The sequence below is a fragment of the Cydia pomonella genome, chromosome 1 (genome assembly GCF_033807575.1).
Source record: "Cydia pomonella isolate Wapato2018A chromosome 1, ilCydPomo1, whole genome shotgun sequence".
NCBI lineage: Eukaryota > Metazoa > Arthropoda > Insecta > Lepidoptera > Tortricidae > Cydia > Cydia pomonella.
The window spans coordinates 41,629,793-41,655,002 of NC_084703.1; the positions used below are offsets into that span (position 1 = coordinate 41,629,793).

Sequence of the window (25,210 nt, forward strand, 5' to 3'; positions counted from 1 at the left end):
CGCATCCAAAATATTTGTATATGGTACATATTTGATTCATTAGATATTTTGAACTCATTTATATGGTACATATTTGATTCATTAGATATTTTCAATCAATCAATCAATCAATATTTTATTTGTTAGACATAGGTGCATAGATGTGACAATTTAGTATTTATTAGTATCACTATGTCTTACCAGCATTAGGTGTACAAATTTTGTTTTGTATTTGTAATTTTAACAATAAATGTATTTTGAACTCATTATACCCTTAAATCGTATAAATATATAAAAAAACCTCAAAGGTTAACTGGAAGAGATCCCATACAGGGATAAGTTCGCCTTTGTTGTATTTAATTTACTCTGTAACTGTGTTTTTCGTGTTTTTATTTCTATGTACAATAAAGTATATACACACATACATACATACATACATAAATATATAAGTAGAATTAAGAGGGCGTTAAATCTTTTGCTGCGTTCAAGGTGCATATCAAAGACTGCTATTTGTCTCTCGAATGAGTCCCAAAATATTACCTATTTAATGTTAAGTAACATGGGTCTTTTTACTTTGTTAACTACATTTATTTGCCCAGTTATATTGCTTACTTAACTTGTCCTTATATTACTTATATATACAGTATGTTACAGTTGCTAATAAAAATAAGAAACAATTACATTGATTACCTACATCATAATCTTCTTAGCTTTAACATCTATAATTCAAAAATATGTGGAAAATGGGTTTGTCTACCAATTTTCTATACTGTTTAAGTACTGGGGGCCTTCCGCGAAAACCAAAATACGCAAATTGCGGGTATCTTTCTCTTTTACTCTCACTTAGAAGTAATTAGAGTGACAGAGAAAAATACCCGCAATTGACGAACTTCGATTTTCGCGGTTATAGCCCTGTATCTAATGTGCCTATTGAGTTCAGTGTCCGTTGTCCAGTGTCCTATTTAGGTTTCGAAGTTTTTTTCAAAACCATCTAACTTGTCAAAGTTATATAAAACTAACAATTTTATTATTTTGTCGTATTCCCAGATCCAAGCAGCGGCGAACCTCCTACTCGAGAGCAAGATGTTTTATGTGCCGTTTGTGCTAAACTCGGCAGAGATCAGATAGTACGTGTAGTCGCGCCGCGCGTCTTATGTCACCACCTGTGTTCACTGCCCCGGCACACGAGCTCGGACGAACGTTCCTAGTCGCCCGCCAAGGGGCCCGGCCGGCTCGGCGCGGCCCGGCGCCGCCGCCGAGCGTCCGGCGCGGGCAGCCCTCACCGCGCGATAGTGAACTCCCAGCGAGCACGGCTACATTACATACTCGCGCCCACGAGTCCATGTGTGTAACGATGTTTATTTTAGAGGAATTAAAACGTCCCAATTGACAGACTGATTTTTATTAATAGTTCTTATGTGATAAGCGCCAGGGACTCGAATGCGTGTTTTATACCTACGTGGTAGTGTATACTAATTAGTGTAAATTAGTTTAATGTTAGTTAATATTTAAAACTGACAGACGGATCGCATAATATATTATTTCTGTAAATATAGAATACTTTATAGCATAGGTAGATTGTTTAAGATGTTGTTTTAGATAGATTTGTTTCTTGTACATGGAATATTGCTGTTTTAGTTTGCATTTTATATCGTGTAGGGGTACCTAACCAGTGTAATGTAATAATGAGAAATTTACCTGTCTAAGACTTGTTGGTAAGTAACGTTATGTAAGTAGACTGTAAGTACGTACTCTCAGTGTTTACCAAGACTGCTTGTATACAACTGTACTGTTTATACACTAACAAACATAATGTTCTATAGTCACAACTTTTGCATTTTTATTGCCAATATTTCGCAAAGACACGTTTCGTGCATTATAATTGTATCTAATGTTTTCTCTTGTCCCTATTCTGACTTAACCAATTAATGTAAGTGTCCGGTGTACATTGTAGACGATGTTTTATTGTATTTGCTTATTGCATTTCTCTAAACAAAGTTAATTTTACGTGTACCTATTGTACAGGTGCTTTACACTTTCGTTTGTTACTGTGTTTAGACAAATTCGAGTTCAATTCCTCAATCCCTAATTGCGATAAATAAGTGTGTAGGTAATATACATCACATATCTCACTCGAGACATCCATCCCACCTTAAGTTCGAATTTACTATGCACTTATACGGAAATATCGGTCTACTAAATTGGTAGATATAGTTTCTGTGTCACTGAACCAAAAAAAAAACAGGATTTACTTAGAAAAAAATCATTCCTTCATAGTCATTTATTAGCAACGTATAGAACTCACAATGCAATGGTTCATTCCCCGCAAAACTTTCTCATCATCGTCATCTTCCGTTCAACTTCCTTTCTGACATTATCTCATAGAACTTCCATATTTATCCCGTACTCATACATTATGTATAAAATAAATAGGTAAATGAAATTTAATTGTAAAACGTTAATAATACTACTTTAAATAAATAGAAACAAAGAGACTTTCTCACCTTGACACTGTCAGTATATCACTGCCTTTCGTTTTAACACTTATTTGCCGTTATTGCTATACATAAGTATCCGGTTTCTCGTTAATGTTTTAGTGTAATGGACGTTCCAGCAACGGTGAACAGTTACCAATAGCTTTAGGAAGGCGACGTATGCCGATTATCTTAAGTAATTACAACCAAAAAGTTCGTTATAGGGACTTACATAGATTCTAGTTTAAAACGGTTAAGCGTTTGTACCACACATTTTTCGATGTCGTGGCGAGCGTGTAGCAACTCTGTTACAGGAACGACATTCTATAAGGCTCTTAATCCAAGCACAAGAACGATTTTTTGGCAAAATATTGCCGCTTTTGAAAAGGCATCTTGTACTGTTCTACACATACTTAATGAGCCACGACATCGTTCTTCCACGTAGCTTACGATCTCGTCCCGGTAATGAAGGCGTTAACTCATATCCAATGAACACTTACAATTTGGATTATAATTTTCTTCTAAGCTGCTCTTGGGCTCTCTAGCTTAAGAGCCATCCCATCTCTGCTCTCTCCAACCTTCAGCTTGAATATATGGCATTCGATCCTGTCAATGTTTTTGAACGAAAGTTATATGTTCATGATGAAAGACCGATTGATAGAGGCAGCTTAGCAGAAATGTGTGTTTCGGCTTAGACTTCAGTTGGCAAAAGTGGAAGCCTGTTCATACTGCTAGAAGTGCAGCCATGTTGACTAAATCGAGCGACACACGACCGTTCCTCGTCATGTTACCATTAGATAAGTGTTAGGTATTAACGTGTTTTATATGTGTAATTTAAAATTAGTGAATACAACCAGTTACAATACTGCCATTAAATGCCTAAATATAAATACCTAGTTTCAAATTAATTTTGTTATAGGTAATTAATTTGTATATGATTTAACTTAGTAAAACGGCGTTCGTGAAATTATAAGTTAAATGTGATAATTAAACAGTGATAGAGTAAATATTCGGGGTAAAGAGCGCCCCGTGCTCGAGCGGCAAGTCGTGGGGCACGCTAAGGCAACTACTTACCGGTACCACCGGTGTCTACTGCGAACACCGAGATTAGAAATTAGTTTAATATCAATGTTATTACGCTCTTGCAATATGCGGGTGACAAAGACAGAGATACGAGCACCTATTTCGGTTTTCGGAAGTTCGCGTTTATAGCCCTATGCAACTGAGCGGGTATCTGCGGCCGCTTGACACACTCGCGTCAGACGGAGCTTGATACCCGCACGTGTGTAGCTTGCTTTAGAGGCCCTCATCGCAGTCCCGCCGTGGCGTATCCTCGCCTGTAGGTACTTCATGTCAAATATTCTCCTTAATTGGGTAACTATATTTATTTATCTTAATTATAAATTAGTTTTATAAAACACCATCTTAACGACGGTGTAACTCTAAAGTCTGAGGTAAAGATGCCTTTATAGATTACATGTTACGAGGAAATCATAAAAAAAACTAATCACGAATCGTGCGTCATTCTACTAACGTGTAAATGATTATGTGTATGTAGATAATATGACACTTATTTTGTTAGTATCGTAGCGTATACTGTTATTAAGGTGAAACTAACGGCATTGTATGAAATGGAGATTAGGACGGTAAGGATGTTATTGGCGTTGTACAAAGGATAGTATTGATAGAAATTAACGATAAAATTGGCGCATTACTGGCGAGTACCTAATTAGAATAGTACACGAAGAGCCCCTTGAGGCTGACATTTCTTGTGTAAATAAATACTATTTTGACATAAGATGGCCACTTGCTTTTCGATGCTGTCCTGATTATTTGCTGGACACTGTAATAAGACTTAATCGCCTATTTCTTCATTCAAACTCGTGTTCTTTTTTCAAAGCAATCCAGGATATTAGATACAACAAAATCTCGAAAGTAACGGAACGTAGAACTTGCTCCTGGTTGGTGATTTGATTGCGTTTGAGTAATTTGCATCCGTACCAGTCGGCTCTTAAAACCAAGTTCAGCCCTGACCACAGACTATGTGTTGTGTGGTATGAAGTCGATTTTAGAGGCTGCTGGAAGTTACGGTCATAGCGCCGCGCAGTCCGCGCCTGCCCGCGGCTCCGCGTCGGGGCGTCCGCTGGCCGTCCGATGCGCTCACAATCAATTATTAATAGTTAATCTATGGTACGTAATGTATTGTAAAGTACTTTAAGGCTGAGATGTAATATGCGGTAACGGTGCGACGCGATCGAGCGCCGCCGCGAGCGCGGGCGCCGACGGGTGGACCTAGTTAATATTGCGAAAATATTTTGACTGATATAATAATTTAAACGTAATAATGTTAATATATTTATAAGAATGTAACAAAAAACTTAATGCATTTCACACTTTCTTTACAGTCCATAAGAAAAATTACATGTAAGATATTGTGACGAAATATTTTCACATTGATAGTGTAAGGTTTGTTGTGTAAAATAGCGTTTCGTGTATTTCGGGTAAAAGAAGGGTTGAAATTGTGTACATTAGACATTGTATTAAATAGTACTGAAAAATGGTGTGTAAATCAGTAACAGAATATATATATTTGGAAACGTTGAAGAGTGATTGTTGTACATATACAATATACATATATAGAACTACATGTCACAGATGAATATTTGAAATAAGTACATACACATTCATAGATATCTGTTCTAAATGTTTTATTCAGATAACAATAGGTAATCGTGTTCTGTTATGGTTAAGTGTCTAAATAAAAACTATAAACAAACACGTTTCGCTTGTCTGGTTCATTCGGTGATTTTGTATCTATCTGTTTCCTCACTTTCTGAATCGAAGTATTTTAGAGATATATGGTATACAAGTATGTTTATCTGTACATGTGTCACGGTTCGCCCATGGGGCCGCAATGGTCGCCCGGACACGGGGGCGGTAGTCCGGACTCCGTCGGGCTCCCAAGCCGCCTTGTCCGAGGAGGAACTATTTGCTATGTTCTTTATAATAGTTGATTGTGAACGGGTGTGCTGTTGTACTGTACTCTCGTATTTATTTGGGCTCGCTCAATTTCAAGACTTATCGCTTTCAGACCTAGCATATTATACATTGTTCGCTTTAATTTAAGTATTATCAATACGATAGGGTTCTGTACTTGTAGTATGTCACTTAGTTGCTGATCGCTGTACCGTTCTCGTTGGTTCCGGCCGGGCCGGTCTGGCCACGGACCTCATTAGGCACAGATCTAACGCCACAATGGTATATAAGGAATTTTTTTTTCAGACTAACTTTATTTAACTAGACGCTACAGTCGACCAAAAAAGTCAACTCAATTTATTTCGATTTCTGGCTATACTATGCAACATTGTGTCAATTGTATATCAATTCTAAATATATATATATACCATAGCAATATGCGTAGCAAATAGATATTTGCTACGCATATTGCTATGGTAAGAAACCACCTCCCCCTTTCTTCGCGGGCGCCATGTACTAAATTTATATAGCCTTTGTCACTATCACAATTCTGACCAATTAGAGGATACCTCATATGTCAAAAACCGTCCAGCCGTTTGGGCTGTAGTGCGTGCCAAAGAAATAGGCATACATACATACGTTCGAAGAACATTACCCTCCTTCTGGTGCAGTCGGGTAAAAAGGAATTCAAAATTAATTCTATTTCAAGTTTTAAAGGTAGGTATCGTAAGTAAGTACAAACTTGACAGATGGTGCTATAGTTATCACCGATTTAAAATATCTCAGTACAAGAGTTTAATTTCTAATAAAACAAAAAAAAAACATTGTATTGGCTTGAAGACAGTTTATTGATTGAAGGACTTTATAATTATAGTTTTGGAATGCCCGCTGTTAGCTATTTCGTGACGTGCGCGTGTCGCAACCGTGTCGCGCCCGGCCCGGCCCCGTGTGTATAGTGCACTCAGAAAGTCATGTACTGCTCTATATTGTCTCGTTGAGTGGTGCGCCGGCTGATAGTCAAAAGATTGTAATGGTTTGCCAAGAGAAGTTACCTACAAGTTGTGTTTAGTTAGCGATGCATAACGTGTTTGTACTTTAATTTGTTTTTTAGTTTTACTCTTGGAAATCAATGGTTAATAAATTAAGAAAATAAAATGTATGTGAATTATTTGTTCGAATTTTCATTCTACCTTAACTTATCTTGCTACTGTTAAATAAATACCTACTTACAGGGCTACAACATCATCGCAATTGCTATGTATAGAAGACGATTCACGGTGGGCTAACCTTTCACAGTCATTCGACAAATGTCTCTTGGATAGGTAAATACACATGTATTGGGTAAAGAGTTAACTTCGCCTGAAGATATTTAATGACTGGCTGAACTGTTTTACTATGTCACTCCCAAAATTCAAACATTAAGGCCGTCAGCACGCACTCGGGAGCCATTGTAGGTAAAATCACTAGCTGACGCCCTAAGTACCTAACTTTTTATAATAGATATAAACGTCGTAATTTGGTAAGAATAGGTACCTACCTATTCTTACCAAATTACGACAAGAGACAATGACGACAAAAGGATGCCCTATTAGTCGCTTTGGCAAGGGTAGCTTTTAAGTTCACTGTTCAACATGTAGGTAAGAAAGAGTGTTTGGTGAACACAGGCTGAAACATTGTCGAAATGAAATTCTGGTTGTCCACTTCTATAGGTACCATATAAGATGTATATGAAACCCCACCACAAATAAAAATATGGAATAAAAATACTGAGTACGTTTTAGCAAAATTCAATGACCCGCTATTCAACGACAATTCCTTATATAAAAAACCGGCCAAGTGCGAGTCGGACTCGCACAGGAAGGGTTCCGTACCATTATCTATAAAAACGGTCACCCATCCTAGTACTGACCCCGCGCGACGTTGCTTAACTTCGGTGATTGGATAAGAATCTCGAGATTGAAAAGAAATATTTACAGTACATATGGGGCTACTTTATAGCACTAGTGCGAGAAGTAGCATATTACGTTACTGTGTCGAACATTTAAAGGGCCATATGTACTGTAAAACGTTGTACGATACATGTGCGAATAGGTAATTCGCAACTCGTGTCGATTTAAAACACTCCCTTCGGTCGTGTTTTAATTTATCGCCACTCGTTTCGAATTTCCTATTTTTCGCACTTGTATCGTAATGTACTATTATTTTATTCTGTTTTTAGTACCTATTTGTTGTTATAGCGGCAACAGAAATACATAATCTGTAGAAATTTCAACTGGCTAACTATCACGGTTCATGAAACAGCCTGGTGACAGACGGACTGACGGACGGACAGCGGATTCTCAGTAATAGGGTCCCGTTTGACCCTTTGGGTACGGAACCCAAAAAATTGTACACGTAATAGGTCAAATTTGCCCGACATCTATCGGCGAGTAGTAAAACTACACATTTTTCAGTGTTGCTATTGTACAAAAATCTCAGATGTGTTCTAATTTTTTTTTTACAATAACTCGAATAGGATTGCAGTGCCTGTAGTCTAGTAGTAAAAGAGTGGCAAATTAACAAAAAATGTAGGTGCAAAGGGTTATCGACTTATCATCCAATAAAAAAATTGAGTTTTGCGCCTTTTTCTACTGACAAAGTTGTTTGACAGACTGTAGTTTCAATCAATGTTTTATATAAGAACCAAAGAATTTAATACTCACTAGGAGATAAGAACCAAGAAAATTATACTCAACACATCCTTTTCTTTTAGATGCTAGTACTGGCGTAAGACAAAGACAGTATGACTATTTACATCTATGTTTGAAATAAGACAGTCCGACCAAGCTATTAATTACAATTTTAAATAAAGTCAAGATAGCAAATCGTGTGAAACAAGTCTAAAAAATTTCTCCTATAGCAACACCACATGAATCGACTACACCGGCCTTTCTGTCAAAAAATTGCTGTCGCCACATGTTGTAACGCTAATTTCCTGTGAATAATCATTAAAATGGTAAGATTCATCCAAGATATAGAATTCATTTTGCATCTAAATCGAAATTTTCTCTCTAATGGCAATTTTTTTTCAGAAACCCCTTATGTTGCAAGGGCACGAGCGTGCCATAACTCAGATCAAGTATAACCGTGAAGGTGATTTGCTGTTCTCGGCCGCGAAAGACTCCAAGCCCAATGTTTGGTGGTCACTAAACGGCGAGCGTCTTGGCACATTCAATGGCCACGGAGGCGTGGTGTGGTGCCTGGACGTCGACTGGCAAACAGTCAACCTGATCACAGGAGGTGGCGACAGTTCATGCAGGTAAGCGTCTAAAAACTGACACGTTTCTGTTGAATCTCAGTTGCTGCGTGCGCAATATATTAATCATGGTCAGATTACTTTTTATTTCTGACTAATGCATGATAAGATGCCTTTAATAAAACATTAGTAACAATAAGGTAGTTTATCTTTATACTAATTATTATATTGAAATGCTCTGATCAACTATAAACAAAGGTATCCGGTTATTCATTAAACTTAGCCAGCCTTTGTTAAATTATGTCCCTTTCTAACGAACACAATTGTTAACAGACAGATAAGAATAATCCAACATAAGGATAAGTCAACTATCCAGGGCTTGTTAGACTTGACAATTTTCAAATATCATTCATTAATGTATTAGTCTTTGTTTCACAATGCTAAAAAAATTAGGATGAAAGAAAGTAATTCCAGTGGTAGTCTTCTATATGCTGTAGCAGAATTGTTCCAACACCAGCATTTTGCATAATATGGTCAAAAACTTTTGCAATGCGAATGATTTTATCAACAATATAACATTTTTAATTGTGTCGAGAATCTTATTGTGGAAACTAAATAATAAAGTACACATATTTTTATTTAATCTTAATGACTGCCAGCGATCCGCTAGGTGGGTTCTCTGTTTGTAGGTGGTCTTTACTACAAATAAAAACTGCTGAACCTTTCGGCCATGTCAAATCTTACATTTTATTTTCAGATTGCATTAGGCTATTTTTTTATTATGCTAAATTAATTCTAATTAGTATTTTTCCGACACACACTTGGCTGATTTGTTAAACCACTAAACTTGTGCGAATTTATAGACGTTTAATTGTCTATAATAGTTGAAAAAGGAGGGCTTACAATTTTGAGCGTATTGGTCAGACAGTAGTTCTTACCCATTTATTTCTGATAATGCCTTGCGAAATTAAAACCTTTTTGTGTAAGCAGATTACTATTATACAGCTGCAGATACCCCTTAAGTTTGCAGAATTTTATTTCATCCTAACATCCCATATATTCTATGTATTATCATGATTTAAATGATCTTTGTTATTTATGACTGTAATTATTCTAAATTAAATTTCTAGAGATTATAACATGTTATGCTTTTTGCCCAGACTATGGGATCTGGAGACCGGCAAAAACATAGCTACAGTGAAGACAAACTCCTCCGTGAGGACGTGCAACTTCAGCTTCAGCGCCAATGAGGCTGCTTACACCACCGACAAAGCCATGGGTCATCCTTGTGAGGTGGGTGTTGTATACAAGGATGTCCCCAATTTTGTGATTTTAAAATTTAACAATGTTTACCCCCTAAATATAAAGATATTATCCCAAAACACCCTGATGAAGAATTTCAGGACATTGCTGTAACAGGAACCCATGCTGAATTGAAATTGAAATTTTAATACAAATTACTATGGAGAAATTTGGTCTGACAGTAATTTGATATTTTTCCATTCGTTTTGTATTCAATCCAAGATTTTTTGTTAAATAATGTTTATATGGGTTCTGCAAGCCCTATGTCCCTAATGAGGGATAACAGGATATACATCATCATCGTCACACAATAATGAAAAGAAAAAAAATGGTTATTTTCATATGTTGTATGGGAGAATCGCATAAAAGTGGGTGCAGGGTTAGAGTTACAGGAATGACCTCAAATTTATTTTTAAGAGTGTTTTGGGATAAACAAACCTATTATGTATGGGGGTATGCGTTATTAATCGTAAAACAAGGGACACCCTATTGTATACTTGGTCCATTTTAACCTCTAGCAGCCCAGAGGGCTATAAAAAGGCCTTCCAGTTAATTGTATTTTGTATCTTAGTCTTGACAAATCAAAAGTGCTTGTTAAAATTTTTAATTTGTGGGCGGTTAGAGAATGAAGATGTGAAGATGATTTCTTATTACCTAAGTAAATAAAGAATGAGGTTCATTTAAAAGATTCCTATTGTTTCCATGCATAATATATTTTATACCTGTTATTTAGTATTCTGATTCACATAATTCTGGCCTTGGCAATCATTTAGTTTCCTGTTACAGGAATTCAGTTCAGAAGTCACTCATTTTATTTCAATAACTAATAAAAACAAGCATGAGTCAGCAGTAAAACTTTATAAGTTAAAATAGGAATTTGTATTTTTTTTTAATGATCAGTTGAGAAAATGAAATAATTGTAGAGATGTGGTGCATATAGTGTCTGTCAAAAAGATATTGACATCTTAATGATAATTTTTTCAATGTACTAAAATAATTATTAAAACAAAAGCAACTTTGTCTGTCATACAGGGTTTATGAAATGAATATATCAATTACATTTTAGGTGTTTGTCATTGACACGAGAACTGTGGACGACTCAATTTCGTCTGCGTCTCCAATCCTGAAGTGGGAGATCACTGACTCCAAGGTGACGTCGATGGTGTGGGGCACCCTTGATGAGACCATCATCACAGGCCATGAAGCGGGAGACCTCATCCAATGGGATCTCAGGGTAGGCTAAATACTTATTATCATAGAAAGAGTGTGTTATATCTAATAACTAAATGTTACTTGTCTATGTTATTATTATTTAGTGAATACTAAAGTACATAAATATCTTTAGAACGAAATATTATGTCTGAATATCAAATACAGTACAGTATAAACAGACTACTTATGAGTTAGGTGTAAGGTAAAATAGCAAAACTTGGTTATCATCTTTGTCTTGCTAAGGAAACATCTGGGTTTCATTCCTGGATTTGCAACAGAGACTAAGTTAAAGTTTATATTTCTTGAAATGTATGAATAGTAGAGTAAATATTTTTAAAGAAAGGTTATTAGGTCTTCTCAAGAAACTTACATAACAAACCACTTGTTCCAGACTGGCAAGAAAGTACATTCCATCAAGGAGCACACGCACCAGATCAACGACATGCAGCTGTCCCGCGACGGCACCATGTTCATCACTGCCTCCAAGGACCAGACCGCCAAGCTCTTCGACACCAGCTCGCTGGAGCTGCTCAAGGAGTACAAGACAGAGCGTCCCGTCAACTCTGCTGCCCTCAGTCCCATTCTGGACCATGTGGTACTTGGTGGTGGACAGGACGCTATGGAAGTCACCACAACGTCTACCAGACAGGTAAATACAGACAGACAGATATACAGGGACAGGTATCGACGGTTTCACAGTAATAAATGTATGATTTTATTTTTAATGACACGGCATGGCAATGGAATGAGTAATTTGAAGACGAATAGCATAAAAAGTAGCTCAAATGGTAAAAATTGTCCAAATGTATGTCCCTTTCTCGCAAAGTGATGAAACCTCTTGGTCAATTCTATGTGTGCTTTGTGTTTCCACTATAAGAAATAAATAATATAGCACATATTTCATGTCCACTACTCAACACGATGACATTATTCTGAAGATTGCTCTATCTATACATGTGTTGTTATAACTGCCTGCTTATTAAATACGTAATAAATAAATAACACTACTATTTTCTTTACGGCACAGAAGGAATTCATACTTTTTTTTGTAAGTGGCCAGTGTTCATTATAAACATACATGTTTCTCTAAAAAAAAAAATCGATTAGTTTTAACGAGCGGGTAAAGAAATTGTATTGTGATGTATTTAATTAAAAAACATCCTGTTATACCACAGATCAAATTAAGTTAATACGTTTATTTTGTAGGTTATTAAACAGGCTAGCTTTGGTGAAAAACTCGGAGTTATCGCTGACGTAAAAGTACTTAAAAAAAAGTATTTTTATTTTTTTGTATCGCAATGTGTTGTATAATTGATGTCGTGTTGTATAATTGCCTTTACTATATGCACAATATAAGTGACGCACTCGCTAGAAAAAAGATATTCAAGAATGATCCTTTTTTTACTATTATAACATTTGGGAGGCTGATATTTTGCATACTTGCTACTAATATAAAGCCACATCATCAAAAAAAAATTACAATCCAAAACTCGCTGGGGGCAGATTCACTTAGCTTATCCAGGCATGGCCTTTGATAATTCCCAGACTAAATAATTGATTTTTCATTCGTCAGGGCAAATTCGACGCTCGCTTCTTCCATCTCGTGTTCGAAGAGGAGTTCGGCCGCGTCAAGGGGCATTTCGGGCCCATCAACAGTTTAGCGTTCCACCCGGACGGCAAGAGCTACGCGTCGGGCGGTGAGGACGGCTACGTGCGGGTGCAGAGCTTCGACCAGTCTTACTTCGACTACACCTTTGACTACAACAGGGATTGAGCTGTTAATCCCTAACCTGTCCCACACAGCGTTTGCTTTGTGTGAAAGTATTAATGTTGTCACGATTGAATATCCACTGAAGTATATATTTTATGAACTGAAATGGTGTTTGATTTGAGGTCATTTAGGAATATAGTTACTATATTGAAAATCGTTTAGTGGGGCTATTTGGAACCTGAAGAACGAATGTACCTACTTTAGGTACGATTATTTCATAGTTAACCCTTTGAACGCCATAGCCACTAAAGTGGTCGCGTGCGGACGTGCCTACCACGCCAACGACCACTAAAGGGGTCATGGCAGACGCTGTCAAAGCTATTTTACTATTGACAGATAAGGTTTAAATACGTTTCTCACTAGTTGAGATGTGGGTGTGTATGCCACATTTTGATGCAAGAGGTGCGAGAGAAAGCGTCCAAAAGATTAAAATAGCTCTAAAGCATAAAAAAATTGTGGCACTTTCGTTTAGGTTAAATTGCTTCAGACTTACATAGTTCAAAATAAGCTTACTCTAATTCTTCACAATAAATGCCCTTCGCATTCAAGCGTGAGATAATATAAGCCAGACTAAAATGATCTTACGATTTCTATATGCTAGTAGGTAAAATTGCATATTATTGGACTTCTAAGGAAGCCGTACAAAATTAAACAGAAAAAACTCATTTTAACCTTTTGAACGCCAGACGACAAAGGAACATGCCGCGCCCCGGACGCTGGCTATCACGATTATTTAAGCGAAATTGAACTTTAGAGAGTCCCGCGTTAGTCCCTATTGCATTGGCGAAACTATCGGCTGTAGCCGTCGTTGGCGTCCTTGGCAAGTCATTCAGATGTCGGCCATAGCCGACGGTGGCGGTCAAAGGGTTAACAAATAAGACCTAATTATGCACGCAGAAAAGTCTCTTATTGGGTTTACGTAACTACTGTTCCCTTAGTGCATACGAAGCCATATATGGCGGTTATACCTATTATTCAACGCTAGACGGCTATTAAACTTAAATTTTAAACATGTTTTATGAAGGCCATACTTTTTTGGAACACGTCCGGAACAAGCTCCTATTTTGAACAGATAAGGAGAATCCACAATTGATTATTTTGTAAAGTAAGATTGTGTTACCTAGTTTTCTTCAGTGGAACAATATCGTTCGAAGATACATTTTTAAATTTATAATTTAGACGTTTTAGGAAGTTTTGAAGGGGTTTAATAGGTAGAAAATAACAGCGATATTGTGGATCCCAAATCTCTAGAGTAATATTGTTGCGAGCGTAACAGCAGCATTAAAAGTAGCGGGTCGAAGTACAGAAAAGTAGATACTTACCACATTATCTAATAGCTTAGTAAAAAATAAGGACAAGTGCGAGTATGACTCTCCCATGAAGGGCTCCGTACCATTTATGACGTATTAAAAAACTACTTACTAGATCTCGTTCAAACCAATTTTCGGTGGAAGTTTGCATGGTAATGTACATCATATATTTTTTTTACCATTTGCTTATTTTAGAAGTTACAGGGGTGGGGGGGGGGGGCACATTTTACCACTTTGGAAGTGTCTCTCGCGCAAACTATTCAGTTTAGAAAAAAATTATATTAGTAACCTCAATATCATATATCCATAGATCCCCACACGTATGTATGCATATGTATGGGTTTGATAAAAAAAAATGTGTTTCAGTTCTAAGTATGGGAAACCCCAGAAATTTATTGTTCTTTTTTTCTATTTTTATGTGAAAATCTTAATGCGATTCACATAATACATCTACTTACCAAGTTTCAACAGTATAGTTTCGGAAAAAAGTGGCTGTGACATACGGACGGACAGACAGACATGACGAATCCATAAGGGTTCCGTTTTTTGCCATTTGGCTACGGACCCTAAAGAGATATCTATAGAGATACTTTTGATTGTGAATTGTGGATAAATACATCTATTTAGAAAATTAATCCCGGGTTGGCAGTACTTTTGGTTATACCATTATGAGACATATTAAGATGAAAAAAACTTAAACTAATATGAATAGTTTTTTTATATATTTTGAATCAACACATACAGGCACTAATATTGAAATAAGTATAGAATAGTTTTTTATATATATTTTTTACAGCTGTTTTGTATGGCGTTATAAAAATTGCTTATAAAAACGGCAGTTTTTGTCACAACTAAATGAATTTCGTATTGAAATTGCTTAATAGCAATTAAACGTAATCGTTACTATGTCGAACATTTAAAGGGCCATATGAACTGTAAAACTTTGTACGATACATGTGCGAATAGGTAATTCGCAACTCGTGTCGATTTAAAACACTCCCTTCGGTCGTGTTTTAATTTATCGCCACTCGTTTCGAATTTCCTATTTTTCGCACTTGTATCGTAATGTACTATTACAGTACATGTGGCCCTTTAAATTTTCGACATAATCACGTAATATACTACTATATGTGTGCACTAGTGCGGTAAAGTAGCGCAATATGTACTGCAAATAATATTGCAATCGTTGGCCTTTATGTAAGCTTTCCGTAATACCCGTCAAGTAAATAAAAACCAAATACTAAAATGTCAACAATATTTTATACAAAATTATACATACAATTGATATTTAATTACATACTGTATTTAATACTTCATTTATCCTTATAAGAAATATGGGGTAGTATGCTGTGGGGGCACTTCTCGTTCGGCGTCGGGAACTGCTTGGAATAGTTTAGCAACTCGGAAAGAGACGGTTTTGAACTCCATTATGGAGGCGACGTTGCCGCAGCGATAGCAGTAGTTGGGTGCCGACCACACGGTCACTAGCCGCTTGTCAAACATATATTTGTAACCTGTAAACAACGGGGATAAATAATTGACTACGTCCCACAATAAGCTCAATAAGGCTTGTGTTGAGGGTACTTAGACAACGATATAAATATTTATAAATAATTAAATGCATAGAAAACATCCATGACTCAGGAACAAATATCCATGCTCATCACACGATTAAACGCCCTTACCAGGATTTGAACCCGGGACCATCAGCTTCGTAGGCAGGGTCACTACCCACTAGGCCAAACCGGTCGTCCGATATTATAAATAATTTCACATATGGACGATTTTTTGACTAGCCTATTCTAGTGTCAGTCAACATCCCAAATGGAGTTTTTAGTGGTAATTTAGTTTTATACAAATGGCGCCTCTTTCCCCAATTATGTATGTATAGGTGTTTCATAAATGGCGACTACCAAGGGAGCAACTCACCCTCGTTGACGAGCTGATGGGCCCGGCATATCAAATTCAAGTTATTGTAGTTCATAAAAAGCTCAGTCACGTAGCTGCCGAACAGCCATCCCGCACCGCGCGGGCTCACCGACCTGGAAGCAAAGTGACAGTAAGATAAGTTTCAAAAATATGGGAAGAGATATAAAGGCAACTTTCGTCATAACGCTTGTACAATAAATGTCAGATATATTTACACTTGTGCATGTAACATGTATACAAAGCGAAATGTGTCGTATATTAGTTTCTTAACTTGTGCAAGAAGCCCAACGGTTTTAAGATAATAATATATATATTATTTTCGGCTATCTAAAAATCCTATAAGATTTGATGACTGAACCATCATTAGTTATCCAAAAGAGAATTAAATCTTGATTTTTGAACTTCGGCCACAAAACCCAATGAAAAATTAGTTTTGTTCATGGCCGCGAACTCTCCGCCAGTGTAGGCAGTGTAGCACCATCTGAATAAGGCAAACCTCTAAATCTCTAGAACAGTCCTGAAACTTCGTTTGTATGTAAATTAAAGGTCTCTTATTCATGTCCATACCAATTGACATTTGGGGACCTCGAGGAATCGCAGCAATCTTGGAAAATGTGTACCATCCCAGAGAGGCGAAATTCGCATTTTACTCTGAATCTATATACGAATTCTGAAGCATGATTAGAGATGATGTACTTTTTACACAGAGGTATGTAGGACTTTGTGTGGAATTTCATAATCTGTAATGTTGCCTTACACCCTATTCTCACAGCCTACGTAGATTCAGGGTAAATAGTGAACTGCAAAATATTCCTAGTTTGATGAACAAAAATATATACTATATATGTACGAAAAATATGAATAAAGTAGGTAATTTAACAAACAACAACAACATGTACCCGATGAGGAGAAATCCATAAAAATAAAAACAGATAAATTCGGGAAGAAAGTTCTTGCTTGACATCCAGTTTATTCCATAGGCCTAAAAAGTACGATCTATTTTGCAAATAGGAACTAATTGGTCGCGAATTTACAGAAAATAATTAAACGACAAACGATTAATACTCGTAGATACTATCCATTATTCCATTATTTATTTTTAGTTTCCCGTTTCCTTTGTTTCTTAGTTTTCAATTTGACGGTAATTTCGGATTTGTTTTGTTTTTTTGGATAATTAGATATTATTTACGTTTTATAATTATATGTTTGCATACTAAATCATTGACGATCATAATGTAAATTGTCAGTGAATTCGTTTAAAGTTAATCTCATAAAATACATTTTAAATGTACAGAAAAACCCTAATTAGAAGTCTGTGCTAATTCTTTTGTGTACTTAATATAGTATATGTTGCTTTCTTTGTGGATCTTATTTTATTAATTTTATTAGTAAGTCAAGTATGACTGTTACTGTACAGTACCCCTAGTGTAAGTTTTATCGACATCATAACGTGACGAACGCGTTTGCGTTAAGTGTCATTTTGTATAGGATGCTGAGTTTCCAAAACGTCCCGCTTGGCGCGCTCTTTCTAAATCACATACAAAATGAGACTAAACGCAAACGCGTACGTCACGTTTCGAAATCGAATTTATTTACACTAGGGGTACAGTACCCCTAGTGTAAATATTTTCGACAGCGAAACGTGACGTACGCGTTTGCGTTAAGTGTCATTTTGTATGAGATTTTTGACTTTCCAAAACGTCCCGCTTGGCGCGCTGTTCAAAAACCCATACAAAATGAGACTAAACGCAAACGCGTACGTCACGTTTCAAAATCGAATTTATTTACACTAGGGGTACTGATCAATAGTTGTTACAGTTTTATTGTGGGTATATAGTTCTAATAATTTAACTCTCTTGCAAATAAATTTACATACAATTATATTTCATTTTTATAGTTTGTAGTATTCTATTTAATTTGTATAGCTTGTAGTTGCGCTCTCTCGGAAGGGTTTCCACGGAAGACCAGCGTCGGGGTCCCTAAAGGTTCCTTGACATGAAGCTGAGTGGAGACCATTTCAGTGACGCTTTATAATGATATTATGTCAGTGCTATTAGTTAAGTTTAAATTTAGCGGTTTTGAATAAAGCTTCTTTTATTCTATTCTATTCTATAAATTCATATAGGTTAACATAAGAATAATTTATACTGTAATTTATCGTTATGAAAATAAATAAATCAAATCAAATCTATCCATCAGAAGCATACTGTCCCTGCTTTGTTTTGGCCTGATTTGGCAAGTGCCACACTATGCTGGTCAGACAGTGGAGCTAATGTATTCAATAAGGAGTGGTAGGTAGGCGGTACTGGGGCATTGTATAGGTGAACTTAAGAAATGATAGGCGAGAAGCTAAAACATTAAAAATAATATAAACGAATGTGATTTGCAGATTCTCCAAATGCCTCAAAAATGTTTATGCAGGCATCTATGCGGCGCTTCTCATTTCTAGACCAAATAATTGATTTTTAGACATTTTGAGTGTCCGCTTAGTAAATTGATCAGTCTTTACCTAAAAAAATAGATACGAAAGAACAAAGTCATAAGTTTCGGTGCGACCGAAAGGTTCGGCAGTTTTTGCGCCGAAACTGAACCTTCGGCCGAAATACGATTTTTATGCCGAAACCTGCCGAAACCGAAACTACGGTCGGACAATAGGTTTTCCTAACAAGTGTGATGAAAAACATTGTTTGTGGCACGGGCGGAACAAAAATTATAAACTCGTGTTAGTAAAATTAACACTTGATCGTAAATTCTTGTTTACCGCCATTAATACGCAATGTACAGTCAGCGTCAAATACTTCGTAGCAGTCAAAGTGGCCAAATAGTTCGGTACACCATACTAAATATATGGTGTACCGAACTATTTGGCTACTTTGGTTGCTACAAAGTATTTGACGCTGACTGTACTATAACACACCTCTCAGTCACTATCAATAGGGTCGTGTAAATATATTATTTTTGGAATGTTGGCTTGTAAATATATTTCTGAACTGGACCGTACCACATCTCTACGTCTGCCGGGTCGGACCACAGCAGGTCGCAGAAGGCTCCCTTGTGGGGGATCTGCTGATTCCTATCTATGCAGCGGATCTCGTCGATCATAGATATCTCTGGGGACAGTCCGCCGTGCACGCAGAGTACTGTCTCATCTATGAGCTGTAACATAAAGTCATATCCAACGTAAGATGTTTTAGCCTAGTCGGTGACCCTGTCTAAGAGGCAGGCGTTACCGGGTCCTGGTAAGCGCATTTTCTATGTAATTAAGTAATTATCTATATCTATCTTTTATAGGTACCGATATTATATTGTAGGTCATAAATATTTTATAGTATGCTTAACTTGTTCGCGTCTTTCCTGTAGACAACATTATGGTTTAAGACATTTATTATCTCATAAAGAATTTACAAAATTCACTTCCATGAGATACACTTATATAACAATACTTTTAAGAAAATTAAGTCAACATTAAGTCAAGGGAATCTAAAGCTATTTTTTACGCTGCGCCCTTACAGGCGGGATACTTTTTTTTCAGTACCTACTTAAAACTCAAATAGGAAAACCATGATATACATTTGTACCAGACTCGTTAACTTTTATTGTATTGACCACAGAAGAGACCTTTTTCTAAAATGTGTACCAGGATTATAGGCCATCATATAATAGCAGTAATAGCACATTACGATACAAATGCGAAAAATAGGATATTTAAAGGAATGGATATAAATTCAAACACGACCGAAGGGAGTGTTTTAAATCGACACGAGTTGCGAATTACCTATTCGCATATGTATGGTACATTTTCCAGTACATATGGCCCTTTAAATTTTCGACATAGTTACGTAATGTGCTAATTGCCAGTAGCAAGACGTTTAATGTAAAATTAAACTTACCGCTGCCACTGTGAGTAGATCAAACACCCTACAGCAGTCCTTCCAAGCATTCACATTGCCATATTTATTAAAACATTCGTCATAAAATCCGTACACTTTGGTTATTTGTGAGGTTTCATGGTTGCCCCTTAGCAACACGATTCTGAAAGTAGACAAAGGCATTAATGGTTAAACACATTATTTGAATTATTTTAGTTCATTCAATATTTTAAGCACCTCATTTATATAATGAAATCTAATGTAGGCTTCGATGACACTGGCAGCGATAGTAATAATATCCAGTATAGGATAAGCGAATGACAAAGAATAGGTCTTTTGATCAGTATTTAAAATAGATGCAGATATGTATGTGTTGGAATAAGATTGCAATAATGCATGTCCCTTCTAATGAATAACTACACTCCAACACTGAACAAGGTGGGCCAAACATATTGAGAGACAGTCTAAACAGTTGAAAAAAATGGCTGTGACATACGGACAGATGGACAAACATCACAAAACTTTTGCCATTTTGGCTACGGAACCCTAAAAAGCCTCAATGTTTAATGAGCCGATATTTTATTCGACAGATTTCGATTAAATTTGGTGGTTAGATGGTTCCTTATTCTAGGCAATATAAGCGCAATATCACCATATGTTCCATGTATGTCCTAATCAATCTTCCTCTGAGTTACGAAACAATAAGTTATTTTCGTAACTAGATATTTATTTCCATTAGATTGTAATTAAAATCCCAAAACAATCTTCAACGGAAACTTACATACATACATACATTTTTTTCGGGACGAGAACAATAATTTATTATAGCTCAAGATAGGTTATAGACGTTCAAAAATTTAGGTACTTACCTTCTGACAAATTGTACAAGCTGCCTTTAGTCGCGGTTGGGCAAGAGAGAAATCTGCATGAGCTATATAGAGCTCCCGCTCACCAAAAGAGAGAGAGAGTGACAAACTCATGTTTAACAACGAGTATGACAAAGATGAATGGAATGCGAAAATTAATCGAAAATAACAGATTTTTCGTAGACATACAAATAAATATGGAAGTATTTTTTGTGCACCTCATGCATGAGGATAACCTATATGTAGTTATAAGAGTATAATGGACGAGATTGATTTCCTATTTTTTCGTATTTAAAATACAATAATCAACAACAGAATGGAAATGAACCTAAATGGTCACGCACTGTGCGGTCTATGAGGAACTTCCTCCCGCACATGCTCCGGTTGCGGAATGAGCTACCTGCCGAGGTTTTCCCGAGGGTCTACAGTATGAGGTTCTTCAAAAAAGGAGTGTACAGATTTTTAAAGGGTCTCTGGAGTTGCAGGCGTCCATAGGCTACGGTGACTGCTTACCATCAGGTGGGCTGTATGCCTGCTTGCCACCGTCGTGGTATAAAAAAAAAAAGAAATCGGCCCTAATGTGCAAAGTACAACTCACCTATCTGGATACCTGGCTTTCAGAGCCATGAGCAACGTCAGTGTTTCAAGACTATAATATCCGCGGTCCACATAGTCCCCCATGAATATATACTTGGTCTGTGGCACTTGGCCGCCTATGTTGAATAGTTCTTCCAAGTCATAAAACTGAAAAGCAGAAAAAATTATGCTATTGTTAGCCGGGTCCACACAGAGCGAGCATACGCGCGAGGCAATTTCTTCACGCACAAACCAGCCAGTGTATACGTGGAGGCTTCGCGCTCGGATGAGGAAAACACATGCATCGCCTCGGCCGAGGCATGTTTAACATCGTAGATAAACACAATATTCAACAATTAAAGAGTGGTTTCAGCTTTTTTGAAAATTAATTCCCTAAGGTAATGAAAACATGGTTGGACTTGAAACTTTGTGAAGAAGCAAGTTATTGGTATTCCACCTGTCCAATTTCTTGGTCCGATGTGCATTGGCGTCTAACTCTCTCATTAAGCAAATTGTGGACAGGTGGAATACTAATTTTGTATCTAATAATATCTATTTAATATATATTTGTTCTGAAATTCACAATTGAATGGAACTGATACACACAATGGAATGATGGAATGATAGACTCTAAATAACGGCTGCTTATCGAAAGAAATTGTGATTCAGTGCTGTAAAATATATCCAGCTTGCTGTCACAGTCCAGTATATCATTGAGAAGAGTTAAGGCATGTTGTAGAGGAGATAGAGCATGATTTTGTGTCGCCAGGAGAACAAATAGAGTTTGTCTATGTGGACGGAGTGCTATAGCAATGATAGAACACACTTCAAGTAAAATGAGAGACAACAAGTAAGGATTAGTAGTTTGGCTGTGTATTAAACGGAAGAAGAACTATTTGAAGTACATATTCCTTCTGCATTCTAGTGAAGTATAGTTTACCATTTCTAATAAATAAAGAGTAGAGTAAAATGACCGGTAATCTCCATACGTAACAAATACAGGGCACAAAATGCAGGCCTAAAATCTCAGGCCTCGGTAGATAGATGGGTGCTTTATTATTGACAGTTTGGTAGACAACAGGTTAATAAAGTTGAGAGTATGTTTAAGTTATTATATTTGACTTTGACTGCAGTTGTGAAACCATATAACTGTTTTATGTTTACCTGTCCGTGTATGTCCCCACACACCGTAACAGGCGTCTGCACCGGCTGAACATTGGGCTCTTCAAGTAACAAATCACAGACAATATTGCACAACTCCCGCAGATCGTCTTCAGGCAGATATTTACACCGCTTCGCGATCTCGATCCACTTATCCACGTCAGTCATCTTAGATAAATTGTAGATACGATTGCGAGTTTGGTGAGTTCGCAGTTTCTTGCTTACAGACCAGAACAAAGCTCGATGGCAAACTTGAACAAAAAAGTAAACTTCTTAACACTTCGAGATTAGGTAGACGAGGATTCTTAATGACTGCTACATAAAGTGCAGCAGTTTTAATGGTTTATATATGCAGAGTGGTTCGTATATTAGTATAATTATTACAACAAGGCAAAGTGTGTAACGCAAAACTAGGGTGTATCAATGACAGTTCATATGCCATGCACCCGTCAAAAGGCCGTTACCTTCCTTTCCTGCACAGATACATAAAATATACACTTCGTTTTTACAATGTGAAAAGTGCTTTTACAGTACATATGGTGCTAATTTACCGCACTAGTGCGAAAATTAACATTTTACGTTACTATGTCAAACATTTAAAGAGCCATATGTACTGTAAAACGTTGTACGATACATGTGCGAATAGGTAATTCGCAACTCGTGTCGATTTAAAACACTCCCTTCGGTCGTGTTTTAATTTATCGCCACTCAGCAAAAGCAAAAGCACAGGGGCACTTAGCCCCTGTGGCGTATTTGCTGAATAAATGTTTGATGTTTGTTTGACGTCTTCTAAATCTTTAAAATCAGGGGGCCTACGGCGAAAACTGAAATACGCAAATTGTGGGGATCTATCTCTTTTACTCTCAGTAAGACGTATTAGAGTGACAGAGAAAAATGACCGCAATTGACGAACTTCGATTTTCGCGGTTATAGCCCAGGGACCCTATCGCTAAAACCGAAATCCGCAAATTGCGGGGTTTTGTCTCTTTTATACGTAACGTCTTTTAGATGTAATTAGAGTGACAGAGAAAAATGCCCGCAATTCAGAACTTTGATTTTCGAATTCGGGCCCGAGCAAGAGTATTTTTCCGTTACACCAAATATCAGCAAATCGTTTATTTGAAAAGTAGAAAAAAAGATTCATATGCCAAAATATCAAATTGTGAACATTTTTGGCAATTAGAGACAAAGTATTTTTTACATTTCAAATATTGTTAACAAATGTGCTGATATACCGTGAAACGGAAAACGATTATCAGGCTCGACTTCGGGACTGATTTCGGGCCCGATATCGGGAAGTGTGAAAATAATTGGCGCTTTAGTCGGCCTCCAGAGCAACTCCAGAGTGTGTACTTCGGATGTTGTCGATATTGATGTCAATGTTGGTATTATCTCCACCTTCCGTAGTTGGTATTTTTCGGCAATTTACTTATTATGGAAGGTGGAGGTAAGGAATGGAATCTCCATGTACCAAAAATTGTAATCGAAAACCTTCAATAGGTGGCGCTACATACAATACCTAGAATACTTGAAAAAAAAAAACAAATCATAGACACCGCACTTCACTCCGTCCTCCGTCAATAACGCCTAGTAGCTACTCTAGCGCTATTCTGGAGAGATTTGGAACTTGGTTATTTATAGCTTACAGCTGGACACTTTTCCAACAGGGGGCCTACCGCGAAAACACAAATTCGCAAATTGCGGGGATCTTTCTATTTTACTCTCACTATGACGTAATTAGAGTAACAGAGAAAAATGCCCGCAATTGACGAACTTCGATTTTCGTGATTATAGCCCAGTTCTACCATAAAAGAACTCACTCCTACTTATTAAGTAAAGGTGAATATTATGTTTTTTGTGTTAATAAAACTAAGCAGTTAAATTTTTACAATAAATGAATATAAAAAAAAAAATGTTTAAAGTTTAAAATTTGATTTTTGGGGTTTTTTTTTAACAAAATGCAGTTTTTATTCCCGAAATGAATTCTACGTAAAAGAGTATCAATACTATCAATAGATTTATCCGAAATTGACAACAAACCAAACATTAGCTACTCAGGGATTGTTAGAATTTTTAGAATAAAGTCAGCCGGAGCGGTACTTTAACCACCCTATTTCATCTATTTGAGGGCTACTTTGATATAAGGAACAACAGTAAGGTTCCGCACTAAACACCCATACTTACTTAAATTATTGAGATCTATAAAATGGGTGCCAAGTTCCAGTTCACTCGGGACGCGGATGTAATTAAAAGTTCAGGAATTGTCTTGGATTTTCCTACTTCCCGCGCTTGCTATTTTCTTAGCAAGTTTTGATTAATGGGTTAAAGTTTTTGTTTTTCCTCGCTCAAAAAGTAGGTGATCTTGAAAACCTATTAAAATAATTTTATAGTATCGTTATAGAACCGCGAGCCAGGAACAGATTTTTATGACCAATCGCCTGCCGGGCAAAAACTCATGTAGTGGTTAACGGCTATGTATGATGAACCTTCGTGGACGTCAGCTGCCGCACCGTTGGTGGGTTGAGGAATCGCTGCCATCGAAACACGGAA

At 36.9% G+C, this 25,210-nt stretch overlaps 3 protein-coding genes across 6 annotated transcripts in view; 2 read left to right on the plus strand and 1 right to left on the minus strand.

Annotated features, from left to right (window-relative positions):
* LOC133523866 (hormone receptor 4) overlaps positions 1-6,599 on the plus strand; it is a 62,252-nt gene extending 55,653 nt beyond the window's left edge. For all 4 annotated transcript variants that reach the window (XM_061859629.1, XM_061859632.1, XM_061859622.1 and 1 more), the window contains exon 8: positions 1,027-6,599. In XM_061859629.1, the coding sequence (XP_061715613.1) occupies positions 1,027-1,107 (81 nt within the window). In that variant the 3' untranslated portion in view covers positions 1,108-6,599. The remainder of the gene's footprint in view (positions 1-1,026) is intronic.
* A 1,711-nt stretch (positions 6,600-8,310) lies between these two features.
* LOC133523882 (eukaryotic translation initiation factor 3 subunit I) lies at positions 8,311-13,055 on the plus strand. Its single transcript, XM_061859636.1, has 6 exons — positions 8,311-8,424; positions 8,501-8,727; positions 9,825-9,957; positions 11,033-11,200; positions 11,570-11,827; positions 12,752-13,055. The coding sequence occupies exons 1-6, from the start codon at positions 8,422-8,424 to the stop codon at positions 12,950-12,952; spliced, it is 990 nt and encodes a 329-aa protein (XP_061715620.1). The 5' UTR covers positions 8,311-8,421; the 3' UTR covers positions 12,953-13,055.
* Positions 13,056-15,500: 2,445 nt separating this feature from the next.
* Positions 15,501-23,110, minus strand: LOC133523888 (serine/threonine-protein phosphatase 6 catalytic subunit). The gene is made up of 6 exons (XM_061859644.1): positions 22,664-23,110; positions 21,522-21,667; positions 20,079-20,220; positions 19,190-19,344; positions 16,189-16,301; positions 15,501-15,773 (listed from the first exon to the last, which is right to left on the minus strand). The coding sequence occupies exons 1-6, from the start codon at positions 22,826-22,828 to the stop codon at positions 15,583-15,585; spliced, it is 912 nt and encodes a 303-aa protein (XP_061715628.1). The 5' UTR covers positions 22,829-23,110; the 3' UTR covers positions 15,501-15,582.
* Positions 23,111-25,210: the final 2,100 nt, after the last annotated feature.

Excerpts from the sequence above, each read along its gene's own strand:
- LOC133523888 (XM_061859644.1), bottom strand. The coding sequence starts at position 22,828 with ATGACTGACGTGGATAAGTGGATCGAGATCGCGAAGCGGTGTAAATAT. Across the intron at positions 21,668-22,663 it reads GTGGGGACATACACGGACAG|TTTTATGACTTGGAAGAACT; the intron begins GTAAACATAAAA and ends TCTGCTTTTCAG. Across the intron at positions 16,302-19,189 it reads CCGGCAGACGTAGAGATGTG|GTCGGTGAGCCCGCGCGGTG; the intron begins GTACGGTCCAGT and ends CTTTGCTTCCAG.
- LOC133523882 (XM_061859636.1), top strand. Across the intron at positions 8,728-9,824 it reads GGTGGCGACAGTTCATGCAG|ACTATGGGATCTGGAGACCG; the intron begins GTAAGCGTCTAA and ends CTTTTTGCCCAG. Across the intron at positions 11,828-12,751 it reads CCACAACGTCTACCAGACAG|GGCAAATTCGACGCTCGCTT; the intron begins GTAAATACAGAC and ends TTCATTCGTCAG.